This window comes from Columba livia, chromosome 14 (genome assembly GCF_036013475.1).
Source record: "Columba livia isolate bColLiv1 breed racing homer chromosome 14, bColLiv1.pat.W.v2, whole genome shotgun sequence".
Taxonomy (NCBI): domain Eukaryota; kingdom Metazoa; phylum Chordata; class Aves; order Columbiformes; family Columbidae; genus Columba; species Columba livia.
In genome coordinates this window covers 8,457,900-8,470,565 of record NC_088615.1, presented here as the reverse complement: position 1 = coordinate 8,470,565, position 12,666 = coordinate 8,457,900, and the positions used below count along the sequence as shown (strand labels likewise).

The following is a 12,666-nucleotide window of genomic DNA, read 5'->3' as shown; positions in this document are numbered from 1 at the left end:
TATAACATTTCTAGGGAGTAAATATGAAGAGTTGAAGCAGGCCTGCTGCTAGTAATTGGTTTCTTCGACACATATGAAAGTAATTTAACTTTCTGAAAGAGAGACAGCTCACTGCCCTTTTGTTTCTCTGAAGACAACTGCAAATCATCTAGCATGCAGCATTTTCTATGGTTAAAAAAAATTAAAATAAAACAATAAACTTCTTTAGCTAGTTGTGCAGAGCCCTTTTGGGGAGCAGAGCATGAACCTTCCTGCGTAACCAACTGGCCTCGAGCCTGAGCTGTGCGGAGAGAGCTGCCGTACCTGCTGGCACAGCCGATGTCCCTGTGGTGCCCGTGGTGCCAGTGTTCCCTCCAGCCACCGCTCCAACAACCGGCCATTCATGTGGGGACAGCTTCGCCAACCCAGTTGGGAACGGGACTGGCAGGGCTGCGGGAGCACAGGCACGAGGGGAACCAAACTGGGCCACAGATGGTGAGAGAAACCAGCACTCGTTTTTAGCATTGGTTACTGTGAAGGGGCAAACATCCCCTCTGCGATCTCCCATCCTTATCCAAAGTCATTTTAACGGTGGGAAGAAGGCATAACACATTGACGTCCTTCCCCGAGTGCCAAAGTGAAACATTTTGTTCCAGCTCTGCTGCCTCATGTCCTTCCTCTCCCCGGAGGGATTCTGTGCTCGGGACAGGGCTTGGCCACAGCAGGAACACACACAAGCCATGCAAGAAAGAAAAGCAGATCCGGTACCAAAGGGCAGGGCACGCTCACCCCGGCCAGGCCTGGCAAACCTGCGTCCCCTTGGCTGCCTGCAATAGTACGACCTCCCTGTTTGAAAAAATAACCACTTGTTGAGAGTGATCAAGGACATGGGAGTTAATCGAACAGACACGTGTGTTTCAGCAGAGGAGGACGGGTCCAGAACTTTACACTTCCATTTCTGAGGACGCAGCAAGTCAGCAGAGTTGTTTTATGGTAGGGAATTCACAGACGCATAAAGTCTGTCATCTGGGAAAGATCTTCTATACACAATGGAGAGAGTCACATTTGTAACAGCACAGTGAAAAAATGAGGGTTAAATCATCCAGCATGTTGAGGGACAAAAGGTGATCCATCAAAAACTAAATAATTAATAGTAGTTCACATTCAATCTCCAAGCAAAATAAAGCATATTGACTGAAGGAGCTTTTTGCTGGTACAGGGGAGTGATACTATAGCTTAGATTGCCATAGCTGTGCTGGTGGGGCGAGAAAAAGTCACACATTTAGAAAAGAAATGGGTTTATTTGAGCATATTGAAGCAGGCACCTGGCTCTACTGGTTGGGTGCGGCTTAGCTAAGGTCTAACAGCTATGTTTAAGTAGCTCTAGTGCAATTGCTGATACAAATCACTCGTCCTATAGCCTCAAAGCATTTTAGGGAAGGGATCTCTGGTGTTAGTCATTACGTGAAAAATAGTAATGAAAAGGAGGAATGTGGTTTGGTGTTTGTTTTTTTCTGGGCCCTACCAAAGCAATCAGAGGTTCTGGCAGTGCATTTGGGAGATCCACCTTCCTCAGGCTCAGACACCCAGGAGGTTTCCTGGAAGGCCCCTTTGTGCACACGCTGCACGGTGACGTGTCCCAGAAGGGACAGGTCTGAGCTGCTCCTGCAGGCGCAGACACACGGGGAGGTCTCTTCTCCCGGAGGTGCTTACTGGCAGCCCGGGCAGCTCCAGCTCCTACATCACTTATCTTTGGTAGCACCAGGATGCTCCGACTCTGACCCGCTGCCCCAGGTGGGAGAGGTAAAGCTGAGTCATCCCTCGCTCCGTTTGTGGAGACGAAGGGATGGAGCTGACTTTATTTTCAAATCCACTGCATTGAGCTACTCCCTGATTTCTAAATGCACTCAAAAGCCACGCCGGCAGCTTCACCAGGGCATGCTATCTCCCAAAGAGCGTAACTGAAGCCCATTGTTTCCCTCTACAATAAGAAGGTCTTTACACAAAGATTCTTTGTTTTTACTGCTATGGCTTGGTCCCATCTGGCCAGAGAGGAGCCCTTACAGCAAGCAGTGAACTTCCAGCAGTGCAGATAAAACAAACCATTAAGAAAAGTGAGAAAACAATAACCATCTGCTCTAATTTACTGCAAAATAAAGAACTACCAAATCCTCCCTCCCTTTCCCTGCTGCAAAGTCCTGGCAACGCTTGTTTAAGAGAAGGGAAATAAAAGACGTACCACGGGACAAGGCTGATCCAGTCCGGGAGGACCCGGTTCCCCCTTCTGCCCTTTGGCTCCTTTTCGCCCCGGTATTCCTCGCTCTCCCTGTTGGCACAACGGGAAAATATCAGGAACGGGGGTTAAACACCCCGGCTTTAACTCACACAGCATATACAGAGCCCCACACCTCACCTGGAGCAAGGATGTTTGCACTAGCGTCACCTCAAATGACTAATTAAATAACTGTGAAAATCTTCAGTTAAAGCCGGGTGGAGATATTAAAATAGATAATTTTGTAATAGAATAGCTAAATGACTGGGTTCTGCTAGAAACCAGGTTGGTATCTAACAGTGAGAGCATCAGCTTCCAGCCCTGTGCTCAGCCGGGTTCCTGCCTTCAGCTGGGCGCCCTTTGATTTAAGGATCCCTGCAACAAAACCTTTCACTTGGATCCATTTTCAAGGTCTATAAACCAAAACTAGCATTTCTTTGCAACCCAGAGCTGTCATGCTGCTCCAGCTCCCCAAAATTGTTGTATTATGGGGAAGTGGCGGGGGGGGGACACGACAGGTTTGCAGAAAGCACTTCCCAGTGTGTAGGAGTTAACTCCGTGTCCTGCTCCACGCTGGGGCCACACAAATACCTCTGCTGCTGAACAGCCTTTAGAGCAAGGACCCGAGAAACGCTGCCAGGCTGGAGAGGGAACCAGCGCCCAGGGCAAGCGCTGCTGCCGGCAAGCAGGAGCGGCCACGGTCCTGCCCCACGCGCCCCCGTGAGCATCGCTACAGCCATAACTCACCTTCTCCCCTCTTTCACTTCTCTCTCCTTTCTCTCCTCTGAGACCTGGGAAGCCCTATTATGACAATTTTTAGCGGGGGGAAGAGGTTTGTAAGTTTAGTGTACAAATGTCCCAGCATCTCAGTTCAACATAAGCAACCTCCAGCGATCAATCCATCCCCCCACGGTGAAGAATAACGACATTTCTTTCCCACTGACTTGGTATCTCAGTAATTTCTTGGGAAATCTCGTGCTTTACCTACCCCAGTAACATGACATCTATTGGAGATTTTAATTTCACCGAATCCAAGACATATATTCTCAATTGGAAAGGGAAACCCCCGCGGCATCTTTAGCTGAGCAGTTACCGCTGTGCAGTGCGAGTAGTCTGGCAACTGGCCTGAATTAAGCTGTTTCCTATAGACATTGTTCTGCTAACACGATGTTTAAGAGACAGCGTCTATACAGTGTTAGCTACATATTTTTCCAACAATCTCAAGCAATTTGACGGCCTTTACATGCATGTTGTTAATATGTCTACGTATCAATTAATGTTTTCCATACTCACATCCAATCCTGGCTCCCCTGGCTTTCCCTGCAGTTGTAAAAATGAAAATTAAGACGTGCCATATTGAGCTCGGTGTCGCAGACAAACTTATATCTAGAGTTGGTGAAATATTATGGTACTGACAGCAGGGGCTCACACACAGCCCCGGGACTCGAGGTTTCTCCTCGCCAGCATTGGGATGGTGCCGCTAAGCCCAGCTCGGCAGTTATGGCTGAACCCACTGCAACAGGATTTTACAGCCGCTATTCTTTAGGATTACAACACGTCACCTTTCCCACACCAGGGATTACCTTCTCTCCTTTGGTACCGGGTAAACCGATGAGCCCTGGAGCGCCCGGGAGACCCTGAAAGAACAAAGAAACGAGGCATTGGGATAGGTGCTGTAGGGCAGGTTTATGGCAACGGACAGAAATGAGATACAGGGAAAAATTAAAACTCACAGCAGGTCCAGTGTCACCGTGGTCGCCCTTCTCACCGCTGTCACCTTTTTCTCCCTTTGCACCGTCCAAGCCCTGCATAAATGAAACAGCATCGATCCAGGACAGCCACCCCATGCACCCACCGCGTCTCTGGGATCCTTATGGCCCCCCCCGTGGCCATTAATGTTTTCCTCTTGACCTGACCACGTACAAAAATTGTTGAAAATACAGGTTTAAAGCCTGCGAGTTTGGAAACCTTGACTGGCATGTGCCACTTGCCCTCAGGACTCTGTGCTAGAGGAGAATTTAAGATGGTAAATGTATTTGGAAGGAAAAACGGCTTGTTTTCCAAAAAGCCAAATGCTGAACAGCACAACCAAAGGGTGTGTTGTCACAAAAAGTGACAGAAAATCAGTCCCCAGAGCTGACAGGCCTTTGTGAGCCTGTAAATAACACACTGGCAGCCTGGAAACAGTGGGTGACATTTAATTTATTGACTTACTTTAGGCCCCTGGATTCCTGGAGGACCCTGTGGGAAAGACAATGGTGCATTTGAAAACCAGAATTTAAAAAACTAACCCCAGAGTTTGCTTCTCAAACCATTTCTTGCTCAAATTACAGGCTGACGATAGCCAAATATTTCTTCGCAAGACAGGTGGCACTTTATTTTGTTCTCCGACGTCAAATCAGGGGGAGGAGGATCTGAAAAGGACCGCTTTGCGTAACATGCAACAATAAAGCTCTGCAAGAGCTTTGCTGAGGCAAGAGACAGCAAAAGCTCTGGAGGGCAACCCGCTGCCACCGGGCAGGGCTGGGGACACCTCCCGGGTCACAAATGCCACCTGGAAAGCTGCCTGGTTTTGAAGTGGGATCTCTCAAGGTGCCTCTTGGACAGAGCAGGGGCATCCTGACCTTCCGGATGCCCTTAACGGCTCCTCAGCCTTTTGGAGCATCACAGGTACCAAACACAGACATCTGCACCAAAAATGCTCTGTGTGCTCATCACCGCTGCAATTGGTGGCAAAAATTCACTGAATTGGGCAAATTTGTGCGGATGCAAACACTGTCATGGGAGGAATCACAGAATGTCAGGGATTGGAAGGGACCTCGCAAGCTCATCCAGTGCAATCCCCCTGCTGGAGCAGGAACACCCAGATGAGGTTACACAGGAAGGTGTCCAGGTGGGTCTTGAATGTCTCCAGAGTAGGAGACTCCACAACAACAGGTTTTCCCATCCCACAGGGTTTTATCTTTTCCACACACCAAGAAACAACTTGGATATTCACAAAGCATGCCACAAATACCAATATACTCCCCTAAAGCAGATGCTTCCATCTCTCCCAAGACAGCACCCAACGCTGTAGCTCCTCCCAGATATTCTCCCAGATTCACAGCAGCCCATGATGATTAAACAGAGCAAACCACCCTCATCCTTAACTAATCACATGTGATAACAAATCTGCAGCAACGCTCAGCTGCATGAGCTGCTTTCCAGAGTCCTACCATAGGGCCGGGTAATCCGGGGGGTCCAGGCTCGGGTATGATCTGCAGAAGGGAATTAAATGGCATGTTAATGGGGCTGGGCACAGAGACACAGCACTTTGGGAACGGAAACCTCACACGGCCCAGAATCATGATTTAATGCCCTCCGATTTAATGGCTTTAATCAAAATATCTGCTAATCAAAGAGTTGCTTATAGGATTTATAAATAAATGAATCTTAATAAGCACGTGAACCAAGCTAGCCTTCCAAATGAGAGGTGTGATCCACGCTGCTCAGTGTATTTGCCAGTCGCCAAATGGATGTAATGGAAAATGATGCAGTGTTCTGCACAGACCAGAGGAAAACAGCCTTTTTGGTTAAAAACAAAACTAAAAAACAACCACCAAACCAACCCCCAAAACCCCTAAAAAACTCCAACAAACCAGAACAAAATCAGAGTTCTCATGTCATTAATTAGAAAAAAATATCAAAACCCACCACATTTTTTTCTAAGAAAAAGGCGTGAACAAGGAAAAAAGGATGCAGAAATCTTATAAAACTGCAAGGACGCCGATATTTTTCTAGAATAAAACATGATTATTAACAGCAGCATCCAATATATCAAACATCAATGCAAAATCTAAAGTAACTTTGCAGTGCTGATGGTGCAAAATGTTCTTCCCTAGTGAATAAAACCCATTTAGATGCATCTGAAAGCTCTTGTAGAAAACAGCTGGGCTTTGCTCCCCTCCGCTACACTGGTGGATGTGGAACCGGTGGCTCTGTCCTGCACCCCCTGACCCCACGACATGGAAGAGGCTTCATAGTGCCAGGTTCTTACGTGATTATTCTGCAAACACGGTGATCCGGTGTCTCCTTTTTCTCCTTTGTCTCCTTTTGGCCCTTCTGCTCCCTAAAAGATAAAAATGCAACATCCATGGGGTGCATCTTTCAGGAAAGCAGAAGCAGGAGAGAAAAATACATTTGTCTTCTCCTGACTCCAGCCTTGGCTCAAGCAAACCTCATGTTCATCCCCAGGAGACTTTGAGAAATGATTTTCTCCTCCTTGTGACCAGCTTAGATCACCTTCTGAATAAGCCGTTATCATCATCAGCAAAGAAAATTAAAAGCTCCTGCACCCTCCAGCTCCGCAGTGTGGCCTCATTGCTTTGCTCAGCAAACCCAGCCACATACTGAGCGTCTGCAGAAATCCTAGTGTTAAAAGACCGAGCGACAGACGTACAGGGACAGACAGAGGGACGTACCGGTGGACCCGACAAGCCCATTTCTCCTGTCTCTCCTTTCTGTCCTGTGATGCCCGCGCTGCCCTGGTCACCCTTCGCTCCTTTGGGACCCTGAAAGTTTCCAGAAAACAACTTGCTTAGGGGAAAACTGTTAAAAAACCCCACCAAATCCACCTCTGCCTTTCCGCTCTTTCTCTCCATACTGCAGCATGAGCTCACAAAAACATGTTTTAATGTTAAAACTTACATACACCAATTTTACAGGTGCAGCAGAATTTGGCAGAGCTGTAGCAGGGATTGCAGCCATTTAGAGTTGGGAAGGTTTACAACAGAATTTGAGACAGTGTTTGATGAACCTCTCATAAAAGGAGCCCCTTTAGCCCCACACACATGGCCGTGAGCAGCATCTGTGCGCTCACGGCTGAGCACAACGGGCGAGTAATTCATGAAGATGCAGCTGAACATTACAGGGCAGAGCTTACGAGACACACAGTAAACTCCTTTTAAACTCAGCTCCTGCAAGGTCTCACTCGATCCAGCCATCCCCTCGCACCTTTTCACCGTCCAGTCCAGGCGGACCTGGCAAGCCCAGCTCTCCCTGAAGCGACACAAAGAAAGGGGAGTTCATGGTAAGTTAAATCAAGAAATAATCTCGGGAAAGGATTTTGCAAGAAAATGAGTTACCCAGGTGTATCAACTGTTGTGGTTATGGGTTTGGCTTTGCCAGGCTCAGAAGCAGCAGCAAGGTTATGTGCCAGTGTTAACAGCTCATCTGAGTTCAGGCAACATGGAAGCCCCAAGAGGCACCAAAATCCTGCCCCATCCCATTCTTCCAAGAGATGCTTTTCTGCAAGTTAAATTCTTCTTTTAAAGAAACTACAGCTGACTGGAGGTTACTGGCTATTGCTTGTGAAGCGTGAGGATGGTGTGGTCCTGCTTGGATGTGGTGGTGGAGCAGCAAGAAGCACATGGGGAGGGTGGGATGAAGGGCGGGATGGAGGCTTTGGACCCACCAGCCCTCCCCCACAACTGCTGCTGCCTCCCACCATGTGCAATGAGGAAATCTTGGAGGGAACGAAATTTCACCCATTGGGTGTAAGATTGGGAGTGGATTCATTTCTGGGACAGCATCATCTGGAAGTGGCTGGAGACCAAGTAAAGGCCAACAAAACTTTGGCTTTTGCGTGAATACCTCCTTTGTCAGCCCAAGGAAGTGTTAAATAGCATTTCCTTTACCATGTGTAGTCTCAAGCCTTGCAGCCAGCATCACCTGCCTTATTTTGGCTTGAGGAATGCTACATGGAGAGCTGCTAAGAACCATGTCTCTCGCTAGGAAACATCATGTGTGTGGCAGAGGTTGGGCTCACCTTGGGACCTGGAGCGCCCTGGGGGCCTGGTGGCCCCGGGGGACCTGGTGAACCCTGAAACACAGCAAACAAATGGAACACTGGCATGAGTAACATGAATATGGCACACTGTCCACGAGAGACGCTCCCAGCCACAAACTGCAACAGGCACCAGAGCGACCAGGGTTGCCCCAACACCACAATGAGCTCAGGTGACACAAAGTGACCCAAGGGTCCCCTCCAGCACAGGGGCTGTTCATGTGAAAGAAAACCAAACCAGAGCAAGGCAGGTGTACCCATGCAGCAGTACGTGTGCTACGAGGCAAAATGCCTTGAGCCAGAGATGTGGCCCCAAATCCAGGGGTCTCTTTTTGCATTGTCCCCTCTCCAGCCAGCCGGGCTGGGAAGAAGCATCCTGCTGAAAATAGAAACAACTGTCTGGGGAGGTACAATTCAAGAGGGGAAACAAAGGAGTTTGTGTGAGTGCTACCAGCAGGAAACCCCTGCACACTTAAGGAAGCTTTTCCTGGGTGCTGCTGGTTGCAGAGACCATAAACTGCCTTGAGATGAACAAATATTCTGCAACTTGCAACTTATCTCAAAAAGCAAAACTCATGGTCTCGCTCACTTGAAAGACAAAACCGCATCACATCCCCAAGCACCTTTTTCCATGACTGCATTCTCAAATACATTTAATTGCACTGGGAGCCGTGTAAAGCCACCCCTTTCCAGAGCTCCATCCATGAGACAGGTCAGTGAGCAAAAACACCAAAACCAGCTAATAAGCAGGAAAATGACAAAATTAGCGAGCTTCAATGACATGCCCCTCAGCAATCTCCACATGCAGCACACGGGAGAGGGCCTGGCCCTGGAGATAAAGTCTCCAGACGCTCGATGGAGCCTCTCCAACCACTGCACTCCACAAACTCCACTCACAAGCTGCATGCCGTGCAGACATCTGGCAAACGGTAATTACCATCACTTTGTGTATCCCTGCAGCCTGTTATAAAACAATTAGGATGGTTCTCAAATGTGTCTGTAATTAAGTATTTAATCTATTTGGTTTCTTTCATCTTAACAAAAATGTCAGGGTGCTGCTCGGTCGGGCAGGTTATGGCTCGGGTACCACCTCCCTTCCTCCTGCATCCTGACTGCTGCTTGCAGAGGAAACCGCTCCAGAGGATGCGCAGGGAAACCCACAGCTCCACACCATGGGAAATACACCCAGCAGCGCTTATGCTGTAATTTGGCTTATCACACTCATCACATCAGGTGTTTATATGTCACAGGCTGCATCAAGTTGCTTTTACCTGCAGAATACTAACTCGCATCCCACATCCTCATCCCCAGGAGCCTGGTACCCAGCCTGAGTTCACAGCCTCGAGTTTTGCCACCTTTTTTGCTGGTACATCCTAAATGTCCTCAGCCTCCAGACCTAATACACTCTTCCCTCTCACTCAGCTCTGTGCTGAGACCAAGATCTCAGGAAGGAAAAGTAGGACAGTGACTGACACGATGCCACAACGTCACTGTGGCAGAGCTCAGCAGTTTTTCACTCCCTTCCCTTTAACCCACAGGAAATGGCATGGCCTTGATGTCGGACTTACCTTGAGTGCATCCAGGATTCGGCCATCATAGTCAATCACTACGGTGTCACCCTGTTCCCCTTTCAGGCCAGGAGGACCCTGCAATGGGGGACAAATCCTATTTAGATTTTGAAGTATCAGAGAAAAGCAGGTGGTAAGAAAGCAAAGACCTGACACCCAAGTGTTTGGAGCATTATCACCTTACAACCACTATCGATTTAATCATTTTCTAGTCTTACAGCTGTAACTGTCATCCAACCACATCTCAGAAGGGCATAAAATTGTGAAACTGAGAAGTGCATAGAAATCCTCATTTGATTACCCCTATTCACAGCTTCCCTCTTGCAAAAAAAAGGATCACAATGATAAGAAAATGGGACGTGACTGCATCCCCCAGAGCTATCTCCTGTGGCAGCATCTGGTACCCACATAATGATTTGTTTTGAAATGCAGCATCTCTATTTTCTAGCAGCAAACTGATGCTGGAGTGATTCAACCACGCACTGAGCACAAAGAGCTGGTGGGGAACAGCTCAGGTTGAGGCCAATACATGACTCCAAACTGAGAAAGAAAAACCCCAAACATCCATACCCGGGGTCCGATGGAGCCGATTCCTCCCTTCTCACCAGGCTCACCCTGAAAATCAAAATCACATTTTTGGTTCAAAGACACCAAGGAAAATATAGGATATTTATCTTAAAAATACTGTTTGTTTTACCTTGGGTCCTGGTGATCCATCTGTGCCGTTCTCCCCGCTGGGACCTGTGCTTCCCTTTTCTCCCTGAAAACAAGAGAATTTAGACAAATGCTATCCAGGTAGGATGAGGAGCAGATTTCTTTAAGTCCCAATTTTCTTGCTTTATTCTTTACTTTTATATACATGAGTGAGCAAAGCTCTGCTTTTAGCCTGAAATATGTCACACTGCCTAGGTGCAAAAGGGGAATTTTTGAGATGAAATGAAGCTTTCAGGCTTAACAGTTTGTCTGAGGGTGCTGTTCAGCTGCAAAGCGAGCCCCAAAACCGCAGGGGCTGGAGAAGGCTCCTGCAGAGCTGCACCCCAAGTCTGGGCACTGCAAACCCACGTCCCAAACCCCAGCTCTGGGCCACCCCCAGCACCGCTCCCCCCTTGGCTTCTGCGTGAGCAGCGTCTAAGTGACAATTCTCTGCCACAGCCAGCAAGTTGTATTTGCAAACTTCTGGGCAGAGCTACCATGGCAGAGGTACGTTACGCTTCTCCTTTCTCTCTTTTTTTTAGCTTTTTTCACATCAGGGAAGAAACATGTTTCTTAACTTGCCCCAAAAACGATACTGTGCCAAGAAATCAGATAGCAAAAGATGTTGCCAAGCATGTACATTAGACAGGCACAGAGCAGAACATACCTTAGGGCCCATAAGTCCTGGTTCCCCAGGGATCCCATCATCACCCTGATAAAATAAAATATAAGAAGTGAAATACAAAGAGCTTGTACATGCTTATCATTAGGATCCAACATGTCATTTCAACCCCACTGAGTGTTACACAGACCCAAGACCCACTCAGGTTTGCAGGAGGCTGGGAGAAAGCTGCAGCAAGGAGCCCAGGAGGCTCCAGCATGGTCCCCTCCTCCCAACCCAGCCCCAGCTCTGCCCCCCCTGCTCCTGGGGAGGCGGGTGGGCATCTCCCAGGATTTGCTTACAGCAGGCTCGGGGGAACACGCTCCCCCACCTTTAACAGAAATCAGATTTTTCATTCATTTATGCTTTTTGGGTCCCAAAGAGCTCCTGCAACCTGCCACCCATCCTCGTGGACTTCATGATGAGTCACCAGCATGCTCATCGGCCAGGAGATTTTCTTGTTTCCCCCACCATGCTTTGTTGTTCCCATGGACTAAAACTGCTGAAGAGGTTAACTTTACTGGCCAGTTATGAAATTTTTTTAAGCCAAATTCCAGCCACGTCAGTTTTGAGGAAAAGCAGCAAGAGGGAAAGGCCGGGCCCTGGCAACGGTTTGGCTTCAGTTAAGGGCAGTGATTTATCCACTGCTTGGTGGCACCACCAGAAGAAAACTTGGAGAGCTCAGACACATGAATCTCCCACAGTCTTCAACAGCCAAGCCAAGCAGTGTGTCTGTCCTTAAGAGAGAGGCTGTTCCCAGGAGACCGAGGTGCTGCACGGCGATGCCCATCCCAGGAGCTTCAATCCCATCCCACGGGCCCCTGGGCAGATAACACCCTCCAGGCGCTTCTCAGTTCAGCTTGAATTGTTGGTGTGAAAGGGCTCAAGACCTACTGCTTTGTTCGGCATTCGCTATTTTATTCTTTGTCTACTGGGCAGATGCGATGGCAGCTTCTGGTATTAATGAAAACCAGGCTGTAGGCACAGCCATGGCTGTGCTCCGGGGTGGCATGGGGGAGAAACCATGGGGAAACACAAGGGCTTGGTATGGACAGCCATGACCACGGCTTCTCCATTGGTCTCTGGCAACGGTTTCCCTAATTGAGCACCACGCAAAGTGGGAAAAAGAAAAATAATAAATAAAAATATCACCATTTTACCTTTTTCCCTTGGATGCCGGGCTCACCCTTCAACAGCAACACACACAGAGGACAAAGAAGTTTAGAGATATAACAAAATAAGACTAATTGTACGGATAGTCAACATTAATTGTAAAATTAAAATACTTGGCCTGTATTGATTGCCTTTATCCCCCATCCCAAAATGCACGAAGCACATTCCCACAGCACAGTGGCTCCTCCACCCCCGCTGCAAGGGCAGTGGTTGTGATATTGAGCAGGTGACACATTCAGAATTTTGCAGCACCAAGTCAATAGTTTCTGCGATACCTCAGAAATTTTGTATCTGATATATACAGATGAGTGCAAATCCAGTGCAAAAATATTTATTTTCATTTCCGCCCCACTTATGCAGCAATATTTCAAGAATCTGTGTTAAAATTATACAAATAAGAAATTACTTATTACCCACCTTTGGTCCTGGAGGTCCCCTGGCACCCTGTTGAATGTAAAAGTAGTTGGTATCCTTGTTTGGCAATAGAGTGTAACAG

At 48.0% G+C, this 12,666-nt stretch overlaps 1 protein-coding gene across 1 annotated transcript in view; it reads right to left on the bottom strand.

Moving 5' to 3' along the window:
- Positions 1-12,666, bottom strand: part of COL23A1 (collagen type XXIII alpha 1 chain) — a 190,089-nt gene that overhangs the window by 11,399 nt on the left and 166,024 nt on the right. The window contains exons 12-30 of the mRNA XM_065029918.1: positions 12,588-12,614; positions 12,158-12,184; positions 11,004-11,048; positions 10,341-10,403; positions 10,214-10,258; positions 9,644-9,721; positions 9,013-9,036; positions 8,058-8,111; positions 7,244-7,288; positions 6,712-6,801; positions 6,288-6,359; positions 5,467-5,508; positions 4,466-4,492; positions 3,985-4,056; positions 3,835-3,888; positions 3,545-3,571; positions 2,999-3,052; positions 2,219-2,305; positions 769-825 (exon numbers count right to left, since the gene is read on the bottom strand). Coding sequence (XP_064885990.1) covers positions 769-825; positions 2,219-2,305; positions 2,999-3,052; positions 3,545-3,571; positions 3,835-3,888; positions 3,985-4,056; positions 4,466-4,492; positions 5,467-5,508; positions 6,288-6,359; positions 6,712-6,801; positions 7,244-7,288; positions 8,058-8,111; positions 9,013-9,036; positions 9,644-9,721; positions 10,214-10,258; positions 10,341-10,403; positions 11,004-11,048; positions 12,158-12,184; positions 12,588-12,614 — 990 coding nt within the window. The remainder of the gene's footprint in view (positions 1-768; positions 826-2,218; positions 2,306-2,998; positions 3,053-3,544; positions 3,572-3,834; positions 3,889-3,984; positions 4,057-4,465; positions 4,493-5,466; positions 5,509-6,287; positions 6,360-6,711; positions 6,802-7,243; positions 7,289-8,057; positions 8,112-9,012; positions 9,037-9,643; positions 9,722-10,213; positions 10,259-10,340; positions 10,404-11,003; positions 11,049-12,157; positions 12,185-12,587; positions 12,615-12,666) is intronic.